We start from the raw sequence: 23,885 nt of genomic DNA, 5'->3' as shown, positions 1-23,885 counted from the left end.
AGTTTTCCACCTTGCTGACATTGACAGTAAAGAAACTGCCAGTCTGTAGAGAGATAGAAAGCTAGTAAAGCAGCAAAGAAGCCCACCACTTTCGGGTGACATCAGAGAGGGTGATGGAGAAGAATAGGTTAGCAGGGTAACGGCACTAAAGGAGGGCCATGGTATCTCTCAGTGAAGATAACATTTTATCTGAAAATCTAAATGACATTCTTTAGAGATAGCCACAGCAATCTCCTGGGTGAAATGCACTGGGATCCTTGTGTGTCTGGTAGGGTCAAGTTCTATCCATCATGTTTATGGATCAGTAAATGAAGGTCCCACTAATGAAAGTACGGATGCCTAGCTAGCATCAGGCTGGAAGTAATTCCAGACAGACGACACAGATCAAAAGACCAGTTATGTTTCAGTTAGCGGAAATTCTAAAGGTCTAGTTACTCTACACTCTACCAACAGAAAGGGGTCTGTTTTGTGTGCCTGCTTTCTACCTAACGTCTACCAGGTGTTATACAAGGCATAGTATTCATTTTGTAAATCCCAGGTGTACAGCATAGATGGTTCAGCAGTTAAGAGCACCTTACTCTAGGGAAGCTCACAGTTACCTGGCACTCCAGTTACAGGGGATCCAGAGTCCTCTTCTGACCTCTACGGGCTATAGCACAAACATTACACACATAAACTCATGCAGGTACACACACATACACACAAAAGTGATAAATAAATATATACTTTTTTAAAAAAAATCTCTCTCTCTCTCTCTCTCTCTCTCTCTCTCTCTCTCTCACACACAGTTTTTCAAGGCACAGTTTTCCTGTGTAACCCTGGCTGTCCTGGAACTCACTCTGTAGAGATCACCTGCCTCTGCCTCCTGTGTGCTGAAATTAAAGGCATGTGCCACCACTGTTCGGCAACAAATATTTTTATTCTGTTTATTATATGGTCCAGGAGAAATAAGAAAAATAAATTACTAATTAAACTATATCTTGCCTGAGAGAGTAAGAATCAAGAGAAAGAGAATTCAATTTAAGATCAGACAGACAGGATAGCCAGAGCAGCCTGATGGAGGTAGACCAGAGAATGGGAACATGGAAGAGAAGTGTAGTCAGTGGGGATGAGTTCTAAACCCCAGGGGCTAGAATATTCCCTCTTCCTTTTTAGAGTGAGAAGAGGAGAGGAAAGGTTACTCAGTAAGTAGGAGAGAAGGTGAGGGAGAGGAAGTGGTAGGAAGCAGGTTGCTCAGAGCCTTGTAGGCAGGGGAAGATTCTGGGCCTTGAGAGAAAGGGGGAGGCATTGGAAGGGATGTCCGGGAAGCATGGTCTGTCATATTATAAAGGGATTTCATTGGTTGCTCTGTGTGATCTGTGAGTGATACGGCTGAATGAAGGAGCCGGTCAAGAGTTTCTTTCAGTGAGCTATCCAAAAGATATGGTGCCTTGGCAGAGGATGAAGTCATAAGTGATTGTAGGTCTCAGTGCAATTTGAGAGTAAATCCTACAGGATTTCCTAACAGAGCAGACATGGGGTAAGAGGGAGTTAGAGGCATTGTAAAAAAAAAAAAAAAAAGTTATGGAGTGAGCAATTTAAATGGAGTTCCCATCAACCAAGATGAGGAAGGAATCAGCTTAGACAGGGACTGCGGAAAACAGTGCACTAAACTTAAATGTGTTAAGCCATCAAGTAGAAGATGAGAGTAGAGTTCCATGGAACAGTGAGTACCAGAGATCAAAACTTGAGAGTCATGGGCTTATGCTTGTTATTTAAAGTCAGGAGACTGAAAGAGGCCACCAAGGAAGTGGATGCTTGTGGAGAAAAGTCTAAGCACTGAGCTGTGGGAGACTGAAATACTAAGATATTACAGAGATGAGAAAGCATCAACAGTAGGAACTGAGATGGAGTAGCTGGTTGTAGACAGAACTTTCTGTCCCGCCTGGTCGCGCATCCGTTCACTCTCAAAGAAAGACACAGGGCTTTTATTAATTATAAACTGTTTGACCTCTTAGCTCAGGCTTATTACTGACTGGCTCTTACAACTTAAATTAGCCCATAATTCTTATCTGTGTTTAGGCACATGGCTTGGTACCTTTTCTCAGTGCAGCATTTTCATCTTGCTTCCTCTGTATCTGGGTAGAACCAGTGGCAGGCTGCTTTGCTTTTTGGATCTTTAGGTTGAACCCCAGTATCTGACTCTGAGTTTTTATTAGCCGTACTTCACCTGGTAAAGTGGGGGACTAGAAGGCAGTGAGGTGTCCCGCAAGGCAAGTGCTCATTCTGTCCAGAAGAGGAGCACAGCATCTACTGTCTTCCACTGTTCTTCAAGCTGCCCAGTGAGTTACTGTTTTCCCTATTTGCATTGAGGAAAACCAGACTTAAGAGAGTTTGTTCTTTCTAGTAACTATATAAATAGGACCAAAACCCAACCAAACTGGATCAACCCTAGCAGAATTAAATGTCCCCCACTTGTTCACTACTGATAGCATGTTTTCTTACAGCCAGTGCCTTCAGCATGCCAGACAAGCCCTGTGCTCTGGCCCTCACTGCTAATGTTTAGAGCAGAATATTGTAGGCTGAAATTTCCGAACAGCTGATAACATGGCTAGCAAGATGGTTCATGGATGAAGACACTTGCTGCAAAGCTTAGTGACCTGGATTTGATCCTCAGGGCCCACAGAGTAGAAACAGAAACAGTTGTTGCGGTTGTCCTCTTTCTGACCTCCATCCACTTGTGTGTGGTGGCACACCATATGTGAGTGTATGTGTTGGAGGTGGTCAAAATATACAGCATGTGGCAATTGATACTTGAGATGGCAGCCCAGCAGAGTGGAGGTCATTCCTGTCCAGCCAAGGCCTGCAGGACATCAACTCTTGAAACTGTCGCTCATATTTGCTAGCGCAGTTTGATGTCTCCCCAATACCTGCATTGTAGTGTGTAATCTCATGTGATGTGTATATGCAATCTCCAGTACCTGCATTGTAGTGTGTAATCTCATGTGATGTGTATATGCATTCTCATGATTGCATCTCAATCTTATAGGTGCATATATCTACGGGTGGTCAGGAAGATGACTTTTCATTCATCTATATAATTTTGATATATAGAATATATGCTTCATTACTAAATTCCTACAAGGACTGTAGACACTTAAAATCCTGCTTTGTTCTTTTGCTCAGACTAACTGCACACAATTTAGCTCACTTTCACCTCAAAACAAGTTCAAACTGGACTAAAGGAGTTTTAGATCATAAGTTTAAAACTTTACAGCTGTGCATAAGGTCAGAGTCGCAGGTGTTCAGCCAGGGCTGCAACACAAAGCACCCTAAGTAAAGCATGCCAGTTCTTCACTTGCCTGCCTGCTCATAGACCTGTGTCTCAAAGTCTGTCATGGGGCACTGTGCCCCCCCACAGTCTGGTCACGATCTTACTCCTGTAACCTTGGAACTTTGTGTTGTCATGGCAATGGCTCAACTGTCACTTACCCTAGAAATGTGTTTTTGGCCAATGAGAGTCAAATCTTGTAATTTCTTTATCGCTTCAGGATTCCTGAGAAAGATATTTGAGGCAAGAGAAGAAGCCAGGAGTAATTAGAATGAAGACAGAGAATTAGAACTGAAGAAGAACAATAAGGAGACTGGCTTAGAAAAGCACATGTGAGAGAATTTGCACATTCTCCCTCAGATAATCAAAAGAAAAAAGTCCTTTTTGCCTGCTGTTGCAGCTTGGGGCTGAACCCTAAAGGCTGCCATTATATATGCATACCCAACGTACACACATGCACTGTGGTACACCATACATGAGTGTGTACATACCCAATATACACACACTAAGTTAATATTAAAAAGAATTCATAGCAGGAAAATATTCAACAAATGCAGTGCCATTAACTGTGCTTAAAGAACAGTGTGCTCTAAAGAAACAATACTTTCAGGACTGCGAAGGTGGCTCAGTCAGTGAAGTATTTGTTGAAATAAGCATGAAGACCCGGCCAGCTGTAGTGGTACATGCCTTCCAGCATTCCAGAGGCAGAGGCAAGTTGAAGGCCAGTCTGGTGGTCCACACCAAGAGTTCCATGACAGCCAGGTCTACAAAGTGAAATCCTGTCTCAAAAAGAAAAAAAAATCATGAAGACATGAGTTCAGATCTTCAAAACCCACATAAAAGCTTCGTGCAACTGTGCATGCCTGTAATCCCAGCACTGAGGAGGGCACAGGTGGCAGTGTACTGACTCAGGTTGATATGCTCCATGTCCAGTGGGAGACGCTACCCCAGAGAGTAAGGTGGAGAACGATAGAAGACAGCCAATGTCAATCTTTGGTTGGTGCTCTCCCCCTTCCCCTCCCCTTCCCTCCCCTCTCCTCTCCCCTCCCCTCTCTCTTCCCTCTCCTCCCTCTCCCTCTCCTCCCTCCCCTTTTCTCTCACACACATCTACCTTTACACACATGTGCACATATTCACAGGAACACTATACACATACACTGTGCACACATTTAGAAACAATTTTTTATCATGTATCTACTCGAAAGGAACATTAAATAACATGTCCATGGTTTACTGGAGAAATCGGCACTTCAGATCTTACCCAAACCATTCTGTTGTTTCTGTCCAATTCCGTTTTCATGATTTGTTTCCACGGCTGTCTACTGGAAGCAGAATTCATCCCAAACCAGATGTTGCTTATGCAAGTTTCTCTCCAGATAATTGGAATGAGGCTCTTGCTTTATAGATTTCCTATAAAATATCAATGCCATTGATGTGTTTTTGCAACCAGAAGAATCCTCTATAGGAAGCACCTGTCAGGGTGAATTTGAATTTAATAAGCTAATCAAATTTGGGTGAGACTCAAAAATTTGAAGTATTTATTCTAACAGCTCCAGCAGATTCTCGGCTTGTCACATTAACATAAATTTACACGTACAAATTCTGTAAAACTATTAGAGTTTTTAGATGCTCAGCTCATGATTTATTTCTCAAAAGGCCCAATTGTTTGGCAACATTGTAAACTAATTTTCTGTTCAATGGCAGTGGCTTCCATCAAGGAAGCACAGTTTTCACTTTAGAGCTTTGATTGCCTTCCACAGCCTGGGCCTCTGAGCCTTCTGGGATCCTGTCTGACTTTTGCATCCTGAGCGGACCTCGCGGTATCCGAGTGCCCATCCCTCCCGCTCCTCACAGGGGTTATTCCCACTGACTGTTTTATAAGTTGGTGCAGTCAGGGTGTTAGACCTGGGGGGCACTACCAGCACTACAAAACTCTGAAATTTAACAAGTGCAGTAACCCCATGGGCCGCCCCCCATTCCTTCATCCTGGTTCTGGTAGAACTGGAGAGAGTGCAGCCACAAATCTGTCCCTTATCATTTTTTTTGGATATTTTTTTTATTCTTTTTTAATTAAAACTTCCACCTGCTCCCCGTTTCCCACTTCTTTCCCCCTCCTCCCACATATTGCCCCCTCCCCCAATCCCCTCCCCCTATCCCCACTTCTCTTCTCCTCCCCCCACTCCATTCCCCCTCCCCCTCGATACTGAAGAGCAATCCAAATTCCCTGCCCTGCGGGAAGACCAAGGTCCTCCCACTTCTATCTAGGTCCAGGAAGGTGAGCATTCAAACAGGCTAAGCTCCCACAAAGCCAGTTCATGTATTAGGATCGAAACCTAGTGCCATTGTCCTTGGCTTCTCATCAGCCTTCATTGTCCGCCATGTTCAGAGAGTCCAGTTTCAACCCATGTTTATTCAGTGTCAGTCCAGCTGGCCTTGGTGGGCTCCCAATAGATCAGTTCCACTGTCATAATGGGTGGGTGCACCCCTCGTGGTCCTGACTTCCTTGCTCATGTTCTCCCTCCTTCTGCTCCTCATTTGGACCTTAAGAGCTCAGACCGTTGCTCCAAATTGGGTCTCTGTCTCTATCATCGCCAGATGAAGGTTCTAAGGTGATATGCAAGATATTCATCAGTATAGGATAGAGTCATTTCAGGTTCCCTCTCCTCAGTTGCCCAAGGTTCAGCTGGGGTCATCTCCCTGGACACCTGCGAGCCCCTCTAGAGTCAAGTCTCTTGCCAACCTTAAGATGGCTCCCTTAGTTAGGATATAAACTTCACTGCTCCCGTATCCACCCTTCCTATATCCCAACCATCACATTCCCCCAAGCTCCTCCCATCCTCCCCTTCTCACGTTTCTCACCCCATTTCCCCTTAGCCCCATGCCACCTCACCCGCAAGTTCCCAGTTTTTGCCCGGCAATCTTGTCTACTTCCCCTATCCAGGCGGATGACTATACGTTTTTCTTTGGGTTCATTTTCTTATTTAGCTTCTCTAGGATCACAAATTATAGGCTCAATGTCCTTTATTTATGGCTAGAAACCAATTATGAGTGAGTACATCCCATGTTCCTCTTTTTTTTTTTTTTTTGGTTTTTTGAGACAGGGTTTCTCTGTGGTTTTGGAGCCTGTCCTGGAACTAGCTCTTGTAGACCAGGCTGGTCTCGAACTCACAGAGATCCACCTGTCTCTGCCTCCCAAGTGCTGGGATTAAAGGCGTGTGCCACCACCGCCCGGCCCCACCACCGCCTGGCCCCATGTTCCTCTTTTTGGGTCTGGGATACCTCACTCAGGATAGTGTTTTCTATTTCCATCCATTTGCATGCAAAATTTGAGAAGTCATTGTTTTTTACCGCTGAGTAGTACTCTAATATGTATATATTCCACACTTTCTTCATCCATTCTTCCATTGAAGGGCATCTAGGTTGTTTCCAGGTTCTGGCTATTACAAACAATGCTGCTATGAACATAGTTGAACAGATACTTTTGTCATATGATAGGGCATCTCTTGGATATATTCCCAAGAGTGGTATTACTGGATCTTAGGGTAGGTTGATCCCAAATTTCCTGAGAAATCGCCACACTGATTTCCAAAGTGGTCGCACAAGTTTGCATTCCCACCAGCAATGGATGAGTGTACCTTTCTCCACAACCTCTTCAGCAAAGGCTAATTTGATTTTAGCCATTCTGACAGGTGTAAGATGGTATCTCAAAGTTGTTTTAATTTGTATTTCCCTTATCGCTAAGGAGGTTGAGCATGACCTTAAGTGTCTTTTGGCCATTTGAATTTCTTCTGTTGAGAATTCTCTGTTCAGTTCAGTGCCCCATTTTTTAATTAGGTTAATTAGCATTTTAAAGTCTAGTTTCTTGAGTTCTTTATATATTTTGGAGATCAGACCTTTGTCCCTTATCATTTTAAAATAAAGTTCTTCTGTAGATGCTGCCTCCTGGTTAGTTGGAAAAGTTGTTCAAAAATTCCTTACTAAAATAAAATCTTAAGTGAGGACAGGAAAACTAAAAATAAAGGCCTCCCCTCCCCCTGTTCCCATGGGCTTATTTATGACATCTGCACAGCGGCGTTTAGTGTTTGAGACTTGGGGCGTGGAGGTCATCCAGAGGGTGCTCTTCTCCCAGGCAGACACAAGCATCATAAAGTGGCTCAGTCACTTCTCTGCGCTGCCCCCACCGCAAGCGAGCCAGGGCCGCAGTTTCTTGTACTCGTGTGTGACGTGAGATTCCATTTTTAAGCACAGGCAGAATATATCATTAGTCATTTGCAGAAGGAACCCATTAACATCTAAAAGGATGGAGCCACAGAACTCCTTCATGCTGCCAAGTGTTGGTAGAGCTCGTTCTCAGCCCATGGGGCATAGCACTCAGGCTGTGTGTGTGTGTGTGTGTGTGTGTGTGTGTGTGTGTGTGTGTGTGTGTGTGTATGTATGTGTGGTCGCTTAGCAGGCACGGTGCTCAGGTCACGTATGCCCAGTTAAGGAAGATAAATGGGAACTACACTGAATTCTCTGTTTAATCATCTGCTTCTTCATTTCAAGGGGAGAAACTTTATTTTAGGACTTTCCTTCATCTCAGATTGCTCAATAGCTGCATGCAAATTTATGACAGAGTTGTATGTATTTATCATGCAAGAAACATTTTATCTATTCAAAGATACTCAAAAAGAATTTAACCTAGAGCAGAGACCTTGTACGTTTTTAACTTATTTATGCTTTCTTTTTAATCACTCTTGGGTATGCACGTGTCAAGGCCGCAGGTTGATGTCCACATCTTTGATCCCATTCTACTTCGCCTATAGAGGCGGGGTCTCGCGCTTGAACCCAGGGCTCACAGGATCAGCTGGTCTATCTGGCCTGAGGAACCCCAGTTCTACGTCCCAGTTACTGGAATTATAGGCAGCCACCATGTCTGGCTTTTCTGGCCTTTACATGGATGCTGGGGACCCGAGCTCTGTCCTTCACTTTTCTCGCTGACCTATGTCCTCAGCCCTTGAGTTTACATTTTCAGAAGGAAAGTCTTGGTCTCACCACCGTTTTCAAAGCATTCAAATAACAGTAAAGCAAGACTTTTTTTTTTTTTCTGTGACTGTCCTATGTCTTAGAACTTGCTCTATAGACCAGGCTGGCCTCGAATTCTGAGATTCACCTGTGTATCACCATTGCTCAGCTAAAAAAGACTTCTTGGACTAGTTATTTTAAATCAAATTACATCTAATGTAAGTTCTTTTTTCAAGACAGGGTTTCTCTAGCTTTGGAGGCTGTCCTGGAACTCACTCTGTAGACCAGGCTGGCCTCAAACTCAGAGAGATCCGCCTGTCTCTAACTCCTGAGGGCTGGGATTAAAGGCGTGCGCCACCACTGCCCAGCTAATCTAAGTTCTTAGTGGAGAATTATTATGTTATACAGAATGATACAATTTTAGGGGGTGTCAATATAAAACCCTCAGCTTTTGTCTTAAAGGGACTAGAACATTCTTTATTCTGGAGCCATCATATGGCTGTGACTATGTCCTGGGAACATAGGTTTAGGTTCCCTCAGATTCCACGGTCAGTGTGGAAACAGTTTCATGAAGCTTTTATAGTTTTACAGAACAGAGAAAGTCATAAATCAAGGCAAGTTCCAAACACATTATTGGAGACATCAGAGAAGCAGGTACAAGATGGGGGAGCTCTTCTATAGGTCAGGATGCTCCCTGAGGACGCTCTTAGTTCTTGGATTGGTGGATGCTGGTGCGCTTGCTAGGCTAACAGCCTCTAGGCGGTTTTTATTATCATAAGACACTAGTCCGGGCACGGAGTTGGGCAAGGACTGGCTGTTCCAGAAGGCTAACACTAGCCCATGATAAAGTAGTCGGCCTCTGAGCCTGTGAGGTTCCAGGCAGCCATCAGTCTCTGCAGACACAGATGTTTCTTCCAGGAGTTTTGTTCTCAGCCACAGCTGCCTCTCAGGGGGCTTCACTCACAGCTACTGATTGTGGAAAAGTTAGAGTTTTACCAGCATTTGTTGTGTGAAGTGAACTATGGTGGAAATGAATATGGCTTTAATGCTTGTGGTTTAATTATCTTGTAAAATACATTTCTGTATTTCTTTTTATTTATCTGACCAGATTGCATAATACAAGACAGAAGCCATGATTAAATTTTGATTGTATTCTCCCTTGCTTTAAATATGAACTATCTAGTTGATATTATGGCATAATGGAGCAAACATACCATATTTTATTTTCTGCATCTTCTAGAGTCTGTGGTCATTGGATGGTTTGCGTCTTTTTCACCTAAGAACTTGCAGTGACCAAGATAGCTAGACCCAAATTAAAAGAAGGAAAACCGCTGTTGCGCAACAATGAGGCTGAGTTTGCAGATGCCCTTTTCACTCCGTGGCCACTTTTACAGATTAACTAGAAAAGCCAGCTTCCTTGCAGTCCTTTTTTTTTTTTAAGATTTATTTATTTATTATGTTTACAGTGTTCTGCCTGCATGCATGCCTACAGACCAGAAGAGGGCACCAGATCTCATTACAGATAGTTGTGAGCCACCATGTGGTTGCTGGGAATTGAACTCAGGACCTCTGGAAGAGCAGCCAGTGCTCTTAACCCCTGAGCCATCTCTCCAGCCCCCTTGCAGTCCTTGAAAATAGTTTTTCTCTATTTTTCTCAATTTTAAATCCTTATTTCATGTGTTCCAGTTACAAGTCCTATACTTAGGGTTTATTCCCTTTCTTAACACAGTCCCAGGGTAGAGAGGGGCACTGGAGTTGGTATCCAGGTCTACTTAGAGGTAAGGATTGTGTGTGTTTGGGATGAGATGGGTTCCCTTTCTCCTTCAGAACTGACTGCTGGAGCCATCACAGGTAAAACTGAATGTTACAAAGACATGTACGCTTATTGGTTCCCACCACAGGAGCCTCCAGGGTCTGAAAGTTCCTCACTCCAAATAGTTCCCTTGGGGACTGGATGGGGGAGGGGAGGACACCAAGTGTTTGCCACACAGAGGGAGAAGAGCCCAGAAGTCAGCATCTGAATCGTCTGAGTGAAAAGAAGAAAAGTCTCCTTGAGCCTCTGCTTGCCGAGCTCTCCCCGACGGCTAGGTCCCCAGCTGCGTGGCTCTAAATGACACCACAAAAGTCTTGTTTGTGTGTTATTGTAGCAACAGTAATGAAAGTTCCGTGGGTGGCAGGGGCAGAGACATCGCTCTACACTGTCACTGCCCCTCCCTACAACTGTGAGTTCTCGTTGGAGATCTCCACTCAGATAACGCCACATCCTTGGCATCGCCACAGACATGCATTTCAAGGCAAGCCAGTATTAAACAGATCTGGAGGGGAGGTGTGGTTATGTTGTTGTTATCAGTGTTTGGGTTTTGTTTTGACACTGTGTGCACGCACACGCGCATGACTGTGGGGGTGTATGTGCATGCACGCACATGTATGTGCCGTGGTATACTTGGAATTCTTGATTATCATCTAGCGAGAAGCTTCATGGAGTGAGGGCCTCCATTTTCTTGCTGTACCTCCAATCATTTTCCCTGTCTTTCTATGCAGCCTTACTTCAGCTTCAGTGAATTTCAAGATGACTAACATCTGCTACTAGCTAAGTTTTTACAGAGTCATATACTTTGCTAACCCATTTTTCTATAGTGTACATATTTTCTTACTTGAACATGGATCTATGAAAAGAATCAACAAGATTTACTGAGGGTCATGTAAAAGTGCACTCTTAAGTGCTATCCTTTTTTCATCTCAAAGATTTGTTTATGTGTGTGTGAGTTCTGCGTGTAGGTATGTGCACTGCATGTGTGTGCCTGGTATTTACAGAGGCCAGATGTGGGCATCGGATCCTCTTTAACTGGAGTACTGTGAAATAGTCTTTACAGGCATTTGTGCATCCCGAAGTATGTGCTAGAAATCAAACCTGGATACTGTGTAAGAGCAGCCAGTGTTCTTAAATGCTGAGCCGTCTCTCCAACCCCGAGTGTAATCTCAGTTTCCTTGTGTCTATAGAACAAATAAAACCAGAGCAGCTACCTTTGATTTTAAGACAACTTTCAAAGAGGTTACTTATTTACCTAATTAGGAAATTGTCAGTAAATTAACCAAAACTCGATATTCTGCATTAAGATCACTGAGTGTAGTGTCCTTGTGATATCTTACATCTCGATATCATTGTCTTCCATTTGGTTGGCCACAGTGACCCTCACTCTCAGGTCACCTGGTCACTGAGGGGGATGTTTTGAATCTCATCCTGCTTTCTTTATTTCCAGAGTAACGTCATCCTCTTGCTAGACACCGCTGGCCGTGCCGTTCGTCATCTTATCCTTCCTGTAGAAGAGTCTATATCTAAGAAGTCTTCCTGGTGGAGCAGGGAAGGCGGTGTAAGTCATACCAGACCCGCCTGGCAGATTGCTTGCTGGGGATTTCCCAACCACAAAGATAGTTTTGGAAACAACAACAAAAATATAAGGCACAAAAGAGTCATTAAGCAATTTTAGATTTTGAGAGGTTAAGACTGTATAACTAGTGAACAATTAAATAACAGGAGGTTCCTTCAGTGTCCAGCATATTAGTGTGAAGATTGCCAGGACTGGGCTGTTAAGGAAAATTAGAGCTATTTGAGTGTAACAGTCATAGCAAATTCTTAGTCATGCAGTCAACGTAGTTATTTTCCAATTACATAGTTATATTTTTGGATTTATATATTAAAATCTTAAGTACAGCAACTGATTTCCTCTATCAGATAAATGTTTCGATTTATTAATGTCCTTAAATCATGTAGCCTAACTCAAGGAAAATTTTTCTGCCATTTATATACAAAATAAAGCTTATCCAGTGTTTGCACGTAAGCATATGTGGTTCATAAAAGACTCGAGAAACTTTTTTACAGATTATAATTGAATTAAGAGCTAAGAGACATGATATATCCTGTATGCTTATATTCGAATACAAATTCCACAATTAATAATTAGCACGTGTATTTTTAACCAGTATTTGGCACTGTATTTTTATGTGTATGGTGTTTTGCCTGCACATCTATCTGTGCACCATGTGAGTGCTTGGTACAGAGGCAGAAGAGGGTGTCAGATCCTCAGGAACCAGAGTTCCAGATGGCTGTGAGCCACCATGTGGGTGCTGGGAACTGAACCCAGGTCCTCCACAACAGGAGCAGATACTTTAACTACTGAGCCATCTCTCCAGCCCATTTGGCACTGTTGAAAATTGTTCTGAAGAGTATTAACAGCTTAGTGGTAGACTGCTTGCCTGCCAAGCACAAGGCCCTGAGTCCAAGCCTCAGTTGTGCGGAACACAGCCCCTAAAATGCTAAAAGAGCTTTAATGCATAACAGTTGGTATATTTTAAGATCTACCTTAATCTATGCTCCCCTGAAAGCCTTGGCATGGATAAATACCTTCTCTGAGAGTTGGTCAACTGATGTGGATGTTTGCTTCCTTTTCTCTTTAGGAGACTTACAGAATGTGTAAAGAATTTTCACACAAAAACTGGCTAGTATTCTACAAACAAACAGGGTAAGTGCTTCACTGTAGGAGATTCTAAACTGGGATTGTTACTTCGTTCATCCTGTTTCCTGCTGTAATTATACTTGTTTAGTATGAAACTGACGAACCAAATAATATTTTATTCTGAAAATAACCCTTTACAAATCATAGAACGTTGAGAAACAGGTATAAGATGCTGGGATTACATAACACAGCCCCTGCTCCATGGCAGACCCAACTTCCTGTTCTTCTCATGCCTACCCTGGCGTATTGAGAATTTTGTAGAGCAGTTTTCTAAAATGACATGTTTATTTATTATTGCTTAGTCTCAAATGTTCATTTTAAGGTTGTATATTATCTAACCATGATTACACCACAATTGTTTAGCCATGTTTAGACATAATTTTCTTCTTTTTCAGGGATACCTTGATTGTCCTGGATGTCTTGGAAGGACGAACTCACACCATATCTCTTCCCATCAACCTCAAGACAGTTTTCCTTGTAGCAGAGGACAAATGGCTTCTTGTGGAGAACAAAACAAATCAGTGGGTAAACTCTGTTGTGTTCTCTCCCGTGAAGTGTGCAGAGGACCAGCCTTGCTCACCATCGGTCTCCCTTAGCTTTTAGGTTTCTGTGTTTGTCAGCTTCTTTGAGTGAGATTTAGGACAGACAGTGAGGAAAGAAAGTATGTTATGTGTCTATTCTCAGAGTACGACCTGGAAATTGATGATAAAAATGGTGACTTTTATATATGACCCACTTGTGTTTGGGGTTTTCCTGTTCACACATTGAACAGTCACTGTGTCCTTGCCAAACTCAGTCTCCTGCCAAGCACACTTGCCATTCATCCTCTCTCCTGACGGCAGGAGCACCATCGTAGAGATGCTGCCTTTTAGTCACAGGACCCCCACCCTTGGGTAGTCCTTCCTTTCACCTCATGTGTTTGCTGGTTATAGTTACGGTGATGTCTGCTACTTCCTTGGGAGCCACAAGCTTCCTGTGGGAAATACTATGCTGTGCCTGCCTTATAAAGATGGCTGGGTAAATTCCCAGTCTCTTCCTTATATGCTACCTTCTCTAACTAAGTGCAGATTCTTTCTGCTGATAAGCAACGTGGCTTCCAGAAAACAGTATCTGGCTACCGATAGATCTATATTTTAGAAATCTTAAAAGTAAACAAAAACTCAGGTTAGTATAGTCACAAACACTCTGTGAAGTAGTACCCCATCTGCTGCCTGATGTAAGACTCATATCAAGAGGGAGCTCTGTTTCTGGGCATGGCAGTGTCTCCCTGAAATCCTGGCACTTGGGATATGGAGGCGGGTGAATCATGAGTTCGTGGCCAGCCTGAGCTAATAATGATACCAATACCCAGCCTTAAAAATGCCACAAGAACAACAACAACAACAACAACAAAAAAAAAAAGAGGGTACTCCATAGTACTAAGGATGTGCCTCATCACACAGCTCTGCTTTCCTGAATAGGAAATGTGAGGTTTTTGTTTGTTCATTTGTTTTTGTTTTTTGTTTCTTTGTTTGTGTGTCCTGAAACTCACTCTGTAGACCAGACTGGCCTCAGACTCACAGAGATCCGCCTGCCTCTGCTTCCCAAGTTCTGGAATTAAAGGCATGAGCTACCACTGCCTGGCTCATGAATTTTTTTTTTGTTTGTATTTGCTATGTTATCATTTGCTATTTCTCTTTACAGTATTGTCGAATTACGAAAATTATTTTTGGTAATTCATGATGAAATGTTTAGGTGCAAATTATGCTCAGACTATCTTTTTAAAGGCTTAAAGAGGAAAAACAAATTCTAATTTTTCTTGGTTTTTTTAATTTTTTAATGATTGTTAGAAAAAGAAAGCTATTAAATTAGATTGAATTGACTCAGGCTTCTTGTCTGTTTACAGGAAATACCTTTTGACTAAGCCTGCACACATTGGTTCTGAGGACACTGGGGCTTGCCAGTTGTATATGTTGAAAGAAGAGCTGCCCAGCACAGGATTTGGGGTCACACAAGGTAAATACTGCATTCCCTGCGCTTGCTACTGTATGGGGAGGACAGGAGCCTCAGGCCTGTGTGACATCTTAGACACTACACCAGCAGTAGATCAGAGCCTTGCACCGTCTCATCTGCATCAGGAAGCTGCACTTTGAACTCCATGAAATTTGTTTAACCGCTGAATTGTTAGGACAGATGGGTTCAAGTCTAGCCTGGGTTTGCACGGTTTTGTTTTGTTTTGTTTTTCTCCATGGGCTATGAGCTCACCAGAACTTCTGCTCCATTTATTACAGTTTGCAACCTGGGTTTGGTTTGTGCAGGGAACTCTTGATTCAAGAAGATATTTATGGCTGGCTGGTCTTGGGCTCCAAAAAAAAAACGCTTGGGATCATTTTGAGAAGACACTTTGATGATTAAAACTGTTTTCCCAGACAAAAGCTGGCAAGTGTCATTCAAAGTAATTCTTAGACCTTGTTCTTTGTGGTTTGAGTTGTTGAGGATGAAACTTTTCAAAAAAAAAAAAAAAAAGAACAACAATAATAATAATTCCAGAAGCACATTAGGATTATGTCATGACTAAGGTGTATCTGACATTTTTCAGAAACAGAATTCTACATACCTCATAAAGTCTCGAGTGAGCAGCTGTCGTCTGAAAACCTAAGTTCAGCTGTGGGTCAGAAGATCGCCTCTCCTAACCGAATTCTCTCGGATGAAAACAGCTATGCTACTGTAGTTGTTGGCTTCCCGGATCTCATGGTAAACACCAACTTCTGACCCTCCTTCTCAGCACAGCCTAGAGTATCTCAGCCTGTCTGGTCCAGCGCTATAGTTTCATTACTTTATGAATCGCATTTAAAGTGTGGTGCAATATAATTCTGTAAGAGAAATGGTTTTTCTCTGCCTGTGGGAGTTTATGTGGCTCAGCGCATAACACACTAATGGTGACTTTCTTACCACACCGTTTTAATGTGTGTTCCTGGACTCTGACAAGAGGAGCAAGTTGAGACTGATCAAAGTAGCATGTCTTCTAGAATTTATATTTAAAATGATTTTAAAGTGATTTTAATTGACTTTAAGTAAAAGTAGGACCCATCTTTCCTTGGTGGAGACGTAGGGAATGAAATAGAAAGATTATTCCAGGACAAGTTATGTTGTTGGAGGCCACTTGTTGGTTCCTGTCTGCTAAGCCCCAAAATAATCACACAGAAACCATATTATTTGCAATATTGCTTGGCCAATAGCTTAAGCATATTTCTGGATAACTCATATCTTAAATTAACCCATCTCCATTAATCTGTGTATCTCCATGAGGCTGTGGCTTACCCGGTAAGTTCCAGTGTTTGTCTCCAGCGCTACATGGCTTCTCTCTGATTTCTGTCTTCTCTCTCCCAGCATTCAGTTTAGTTTTCCCTGCCTACCTAAGTTCTGCCCTATCAACAGGCCAAGGCAGTTTCTTTATTCACCAATGGTTTTCACAGCATACAGAGGGGAATCCCACATCAAAGTTGCAATGTGATAGTCCAAAATAGGTGTAGCTTTAGATGTGATTAAACATTTAACTTATATAATTCCCTTTGTGGCTCCACGAAGGGAGCTGATAGAATCAGTTAAAGATAAAAAATATGGGTTCTACTTGATGTACATTTTTAGCTTAATTAGCAAATGGAGAGTACTTTGGGATATAAGGCCTTTGAAATCCAAAACTGGGTGGATAATATGTGGCTTAGTTCTTAGCCGTATGCTTTAGTAATTGTCTAGGAAAAACCACTTGCTCCTACATTATGTAACTCAAATGCAGTGTGTTGTTGCAGTGTGGTGTCTGCAGCAGCCTTGGTGGAATGCTCGAGCAAGGTCAGGATGCTTTCTGCCACACTTACTGCTTAAGTAGAAAACTGGTAGTGCTTTTCTGGGAAGGTAGAACTATCTGAAAACTGATCTCACCGCTTTACTCTGGTTGAAGGTATTAGTGTTCAAATACAGTACTGCCATGAGAAGGGCTAGAAGGTAAAAGCTGAGTGTGTGCTGTTGTTTATGTTGGTCCTATAGAATCCTTCATAGGTCGTAAGGTTAGTAACCTTGTTAAAGCCATCTCCTGGATGTTTTATAGGACTGTGGAGGAGATGCCCAGTTCATATTTGTTAAGTGAAAGGTTCACCGTTCATAGCAAGTACAGTTCATAGGCCAATGTGGTGATGTCTGCACTACTCTAATCCCTTTCATATTAATAGCTCATTTTTACTGTAATTCGGTAGGGTTTTTCACATGAGAAAATGGGGAGATTACACCTCCCATTCTCCCTCCCTAGGGCTTGAGCTCAGGTGTGACCAGCCAGCCCTCTAGCCTGTATTCTTTAGTATATTCCTCTGCCTCCCTGCTTGTATGTGAATTTCTTTGTATTTCTTTATAAAGCTCTACAAAAGGATGTCATTCCTTATTAGCTTTTTATGCAGCTATCAAAATCAATGAGTTATTATAAACTTATGTTACTTTCTTAAGATCTACAAGAAATATCAGAATCAATGGTGAACATTACAGGCATTCATTTTCTCACCAAGAGTAAGGGAGGCAGGTGTGGTGGTCCACCCCTCTGATCTTAGCACTCAGGAGGCTAGGACCTGTGATTTCAAGACTAGCCTGTGCTAGCAAGGCTTTGCCTCAAAACAAGCGTGAACAGAAAACCAGAACACCCACTGGCACTACAGCCACATACTGGACTGTCTTAGACATGGAACAAGCAGAAAAAACTTGATAATTAGACTGCCACAAAACATACAACTTAGCCCTATAAAAGACACTGTTAAAAGAATGACAAGACAGTCTACAGGCTGAAAGGAAGTATTACAAACTGCCTCTCTAACACAAGATTTATATCCAGAATATTTAAGACCTATAAAGTTCAAGCTGGGTGTGGTGGCAACAACCTTTAATCCCAACACTTGGGAAACAGAGGCAGGTGGATCTCTCAATTTGTGGCCAACCTGGTCTCACCAAATTCCAGGCAGTCAGAGAAACCCTGTCCTAAAAAAATAAAAAACTGATCCATAAAGTTCAACACTAAGAAAACAACCAGTTCTTAACATCTCCAAACAGTAAGCTAACATAAAGTGTGAAAGGCAAATCCAATGGGGTAAAGACATCTCTGGTGAACAGGGGGTCACCATGTCCTGGGTGTCAAGCCTGGTGACTACATTGTCCCCATGAAGGGACAGCTTCTCTGGGAATGGAAGCCCCAGGTAAGGACAAGAGGGATGGGTGTCTCCCAGTGTGGACTGCTGGGACCCAAGCAGGAAGAAGGGTGTTGGCCTCAGAGATAAGTCTATTGGGGAAGGTGGGACCACAGCGCGTATGGATGCCGAGTACCAGGTACCAGGGAGCCCACAGAAGCAGTGCCTCCCTTGCAGTGTTACAGAGAGCAAGAACCAACAACAGCGAAGTGCGAGGGCTTCGCCTGCCCACTCTCAAGGCTGCATAGAAAGCAGTTAACCAAGGCTGAGAGTATATCCTGGCCCAGGATATAAATACACAGTAGGATAGAGTGCCGCATCCAGAAACGGGGCAAAGTCAGCAGGCTGTAAGAGGTGTTCAGGCAGTAAGCAGTCCATCCAAGAAAAGTAAGCCTGAGTTCCTGCCACACGCACATGTGTATGACAGTAAATCCCCCATGAGTTCTGGACTTAAATGCAAACATAACACCTTAAAACCTTTAGAGAAAATGGAAGAAAAAGATAGCTTATAATCTTGGGAAGGATAAACACACTAAGTAAAACAGTAAGGGGAAAATACCCACAAAATCCCAGAAGAGCTAAGTCTTGGCAAGGCAGAGACATGTGACCAGGAGGGACCCTCCAGGGCCTCAAAAGTCCCAGCATATTTTACTGTATGCAAATAGTGGAAGCATAGATGTTAGTGCTATGGTTTTACTTTTTAATTACATTTAGAGTGTGTACATGTGAACATGAGCACCGTAACCCTTGTGGCATGTGGACATCATAGGGCAACCTTCAAGTATCGGTTCTTTCCTTCTACCCCGAGAGCCCCAGAGATCAAACTCAGGCCGTCAGGATTGGCAACAACTGCCATTAGCAACTGATCCATCTCACTCAAGTTGTGTTATTTTTAAAATAACTATACTGCTCTACCCCTTTTTTCAATTTCATTCACTTTAAACTAAAAAAAAAAACCTTACATTTTATAATTGCATAGACAATCAGAGTGATTGATAAAACACATATCTCCTATGCCATGTTAAAAATTATTAGGGAATATCTTAATTTTTTGGAATATCTTAATCCTTATACCCATAAATCATAAGTTACCACTGACGCTACCTTAAAGGGAAAAATGATCTAAGCGTGGTGACAACTGTGATGGACGTGATTTTAGCACCATTTCTCCTTTTTCCTCTCTTCTTATTTGTATTTTTTTCAGTCACCCAGTGAAGTTTATTCATGGAAGAGGTCTTCATCTTTGGAAAAGCGAAATGTCACCAACACAGGAATCTATGGAGGGAAACGAACAAACATTACCCCAAGGCACAGGAACTGTGTGACTCTCGCACACACTAACCAGGTGGTCAGGATCCTGCCTGCCGGAGAAGTCCCTCTGAAAGACATCTTCCCAAAGGGTGAGCAGCCTTTCGGATCGCCAAGAGTTAAAGGAAGCTTGCTTCCGCCGGGAGATGTCTAGTCTGTCGTCTGTCACTGTCATTTTCTTCTTACCAGTATAAACCGCGCTGACAGAGCAGCTAAGAACACCTCTGCATGTTGAGACCCTGCGATGTCTCTACACGGTTGCTACTTGTGGGCTGTGCAGGTGAAGCTGGTCTGTTCACACTGCAGTCTGTGTGTGCCGTGACTTACTGAGAACTCAGCTTCTGAGCGCTCACATGTAGCAGGGACTCCATATGCCTACCGCTTTGTCTGCCTTGTCCTCCAAGTCACCTCACATTGATGGCTGTGTGCAAAGTGCAGTGCACCTTCCAGCTGCAACTGAGTATTAGTTTGCTCTGTTTGTGTGGAAACTCTGGTGTGTGGGGGGGGGGCGGGGCATAACTGAGCCGGGATCACCCACCAGTGGCCTGAGGAGTGCAGATTTATGCCAAGGTCTCCCAGGACTAATTCTAGAACTCTTCTTACTGACCATACTGCATTCATCCTAGCCATTAATTATGAGAACAATCATAATTGCATAACGATATGATAGTGCGTGGGTTCTCCTGTACCCATATTCATTGTATTAGTGTGGCCTTTATGGGTATAATGCTAAATGTATAAGTTACTGAGTTTGAAAGTTCTGTTTAAATCATTATACTTAGAATTTGTTCTTTCCAAACTGAAACTGGTGGGAAATAATCAACATTTCCTTAAAATACTTTGCATGATAGAAAAAGCAGCTGGATGATGCAGAAGCCACTAAGCATCACGTCACACATTAGGCAGGAATTTTCACAAGGTGACAAATGCAGGAAGAGCTTATGACCCAGACCAGTGACATTTAAGAGTTTCCTGAACGAAGTGTGAGAAGAAATGAAATGAAGGAATCATGACAGGAAAGGGGGAGGGTCACGTGAACAGTACGGGAACTTAGTAGACATTCCAGGACCTACAGTGTCCCATACCACAGCACAGTGCCCTTCCACCCTCCCAGGAACACGGGGCTCACCTTGATACCCCTCCTTTCATCACCCATGCATAAGCCCTCCCTCGTCCATCTTGTCCCTCTGATAAACCTCAGTCGTGCTTGCTGTATTCTGTAGGCAGCAGGCCACATCCCATCTAGGACACACCTCAAGTGCTGCCATGGCTCTGTCAGAATGACTTCTTCATGTTGCCCTCCTATCCTTTATCAGAGTGATGGTTCTAATGTTTGCATTTGTTCTGCTTAAGAAGTATAGTTCCCTGTTTTTACTGTGTTGTGTTATACAGACAGAGTTGCTTAGCCATCATCACAATTAGTAAAGAAAAGTCTTTCTGGCCCACAAGCCTCCTGTGTCAGTAGTCAACCTCTCCAGCTCCCTCCAAACCCCCACTAATCTATTTCTATCCTTATTTATAGATTTGCCCTTAACAGATGGGCATCCATACAAATGTAGTCCTTTGAACCTGGCTTTGTTTTCTTAATAATGTCTTTGAGAATCACTTATGTTGTGTGTCTTTGTAGGTTGACTTTTTATTGTTGTGATAAAACATCATGACCTAAATAACTAGGGGAGGAAATGGCTTATTTCACCTTACAGCTTATAGGCCATCATGAAGGGAAGCCAAGACAGGAGCCTGATACAGAGGCCATGAAGGAGTGCTGCTTACTGGCTTGCTCACCCGTGGCTTGCCCACCCGTGGCTTGCCCACCCGTGGCTTGCTCACCCGTGGCTTGCTCATGGATCCAAGAGGACCATCTGCCCAGGAGTGGCGCTGTCTGCAGTGGGCGGGGCCCTTCACATAATCATTAATCAAGAAAAGGCCGCAGAGGATTTCTCACAGGCCAGCAGATAGAGGCACTTTCTCAATTGAGGTTCCTTCTAAGGTGAAGCTAGCATGTCTTTTTTTTTTTTTTTTTTTTTTTTTTGGTTTTTTCGAGACAGGGTTTCTCTGTAGCTTTGGTGCCTGTCCCGGACCTAGCTCTTGTAGACCATGCTGGCCCCGAACTCACAGAGATCTGCCTGCCTCTGCCTCCCGAGTGCTGGAATTAAAGGCGTGTACCACCACCGCCTGGCTGCTAGCATATCTTAAGCAGAGAAGAAACTCGCCCATGCATTGCCAGCACGCTGTGTCTGTTTGAGTGCCTGTTGTATGTTTACACCACTGTAGTGTGAGTGTGCTCCCATTCACAAACTCATAGATACTTAAATTCCAGTTTGACGTGGTGATGAATAAGGCCTCTGTGAACATTGGTGCACAGGTTTGTTTTTTTTACTTGAATGAATCTTAGGAATGGCATATATATGAAAAAGCTGCTTAAGTCTTTTCTGAACTAGTCAAGCCCTTTTCCATTTCTCTCGGCAGTGAATGAGAGCTCCAGTTGTTCCACATCCTTGCCAGGACCTGGTGCTTTCAGTTTTTCATCCTTGTGATACTTGGCTCTTAAGATTTGTTGTATTGTCATGTGGTGCCTGGAGGGAGGCATGCGTTTGCCTTGGTGTGCGTGTGGCGATTGGAGGACAGCTTGTGGGAGTTCATTCTTCCTTCCACCACATGGTTCTGGAAATGGAATTCAGGTTTTCAGTCTTGGCAAGAAGTATCTTTACCCACTGACCCATCTTGCCAACCTTCATTATGGTTTGAATTTTTGTTTTTTACCACCCAGTGACCATCTCTTTTTTTCATGTTTGTCCAGAGTTTTATGTGTTCTTGATATACCCTGGAAAGAAGTCCAGTGTTAGACATATACTTCCTGTATTTTCCCCTGTTGTGATGTAGGGCAGATGTATTCTTTCCTTTGGAGCTTTGGATTGTCTATTTAGATTTATGGTCCATTTTGAGTTTATTGTTCTTATATTTCGTTTGTTTGCAAGATGGCATAAGAGAAAAACACAGAAACTTGAGTCAGGGCCCATTCAGGACCCATTTGGACCTGATTCAAGAGGAAGAACCTCAGTGGGTTCCTTTGGTCAAATGAAGAAGCCGGCATTGCCAGTCTGAAGCTCCCCTTTTTATCACTGCTTCGTGAGCCACGGTGTAGCCATCATTTCTTTGGAAGTCACATTTAGTGTCTGCACTTGTCTGCCATTAGACATGATGGCGTTGTGAATACTCTGTCTCCTGTGCACAGACAGAGTCTGGTGGTGTAGTGAACGGGGAATTACTGAAGCTGCTGCGTCTCCTATGTGCAGGTGGAGTCTGCTGGTGTAGGGAAGGGGGGGATTAACTGACTCATTAGCATGAAGGAGGCTACTGGAGGCCCAGGAGGGTGGTTCAGCTAGGAAAGCTCTTGCTGTGCAAGCATGATGACCTTGGGACTTCAGAACCTATATAAAAAGCCAGGCATGGTGGGGCATGCTCGTCATCCCAGCACAAGGGAGGTAGAGAAAAAAAGACCCATGAGGCTCACTAGCCAGTCGGCATCACCAAACCAATGAACTGTAGCCAATCAGAGACCCTTTCTCACAGAACAAGGTGGACAGGCACATGAGGTGTAACACCCAAAGTTGCCCTCTGACCTCCACACGCACATACACATCTATGCACGCATGCTCACATGAACATGCTCACACACATACATACACATAAAGAAGGTTACAGGAAAACATCATTCAATGAAACTTCTTACACATAGCACATAGCACTTTTAATCTGTGTACAGATAAAGAGCCTTAATCCTAGTGACAGCAAGCGTGTATCAAATTACACTTTCAAAAGAAATGGATTGTGTAAAGTAACCTCATTTGCCTTTGCAGACTGTCTTGGTTGTATTACCTGACAGTTTTTATTCCTGCCCCTAACTTTGGCCTTGTGCATATAAACTCTCCCCTACCCATGGTAACTCTGTGATAAACACTGCAGTAGTGACTTCCCTTAATGGTATGTGGACTAATCCCTAAATACACTTTGTACCTATCTGTGAAATCCACCTGGGCTGTAACCATGCTGGAAATGTACTGAGCATCCAAACTCTTAAGGACGGACACATTTCAAATGGATGGGTAAGGCTAAGTTTGGAGAGACTTGGCCACGGTTGTGCTAACTTAATTCAGCCATGAATTCTACTCGAGGATAACCATAAGGCTCTTTCTGTAAATATTTTTGTCTTCTGGTTTATTTTTAGATCAGTAAGCTTTACTCTTGATTCGTTTTAAGTGCTTAGTAGTATGGCCCTGGCACCCCACCCGTGTGGCCACGGAGCCCTTTGCCGATACACGGAAGCCTTACTATCCGTGTCAGTATTGCTTCTTCCTTATTGGGTAGTAGACACAGCCATCACTACATTTTTCTCCTCCTCTGTTTGTGGAATTAATTTCATAATGAACAAAAAGAAAGAATGATGTAGAAAAGAGATTTAAACGAGCGATGTGCTGTTCCCTGGTGATCTGAAAGCACCATTAGCAGTGACTCGACTTACGTTGTATGCGTCTAAAAATGTCCGTA

At 43.1% G+C, this 23,885-nt stretch overlaps 1 protein-coding gene across 2 annotated transcripts in view; it reads left to right on the top strand.

Moving 5' to 3' along the window:
• Vwa8 (von Willebrand factor A domain containing 8) overlaps positions 1 to 23,885 on the top strand; it is a 320,343-nt gene that overhangs the window by 217,841 nt on the left and 78,617 nt on the right. For both annotated transcript variants that reach the window (XM_057786174.1, XM_057786175.1), the window contains 6 exons: positions 11,575 to 11,685; positions 12,770 to 12,834; positions 13,224 to 13,349; positions 14,714 to 14,823; positions 15,407 to 15,561; positions 19,234 to 19,429. In XM_057786174.1, the coding sequence (XP_057642157.1) occupies positions 11,575 to 11,685; positions 12,770 to 12,834; positions 13,224 to 13,349; positions 14,714 to 14,823; positions 15,407 to 15,561; positions 19,234 to 19,429 (763 nt within the window). The remainder of the gene's footprint in view (positions 1 to 11,574; positions 11,686 to 12,769; positions 12,835 to 13,223; positions 13,350 to 14,713; positions 14,824 to 15,406; positions 15,562 to 19,233; positions 19,430 to 23,885) is intronic.

The sequence above is a fragment of the Chionomys nivalis genome, chromosome 12 (assembly GCF_950005125.1).
Source record: "Chionomys nivalis chromosome 12, mChiNiv1.1, whole genome shotgun sequence".
NCBI lineage: Eukaryota > Metazoa > Chordata > Mammalia > Rodentia > Cricetidae > Chionomys > Chionomys nivalis.
This window is presented reverse-complemented; position numbering and strand designations above follow the sequence as displayed.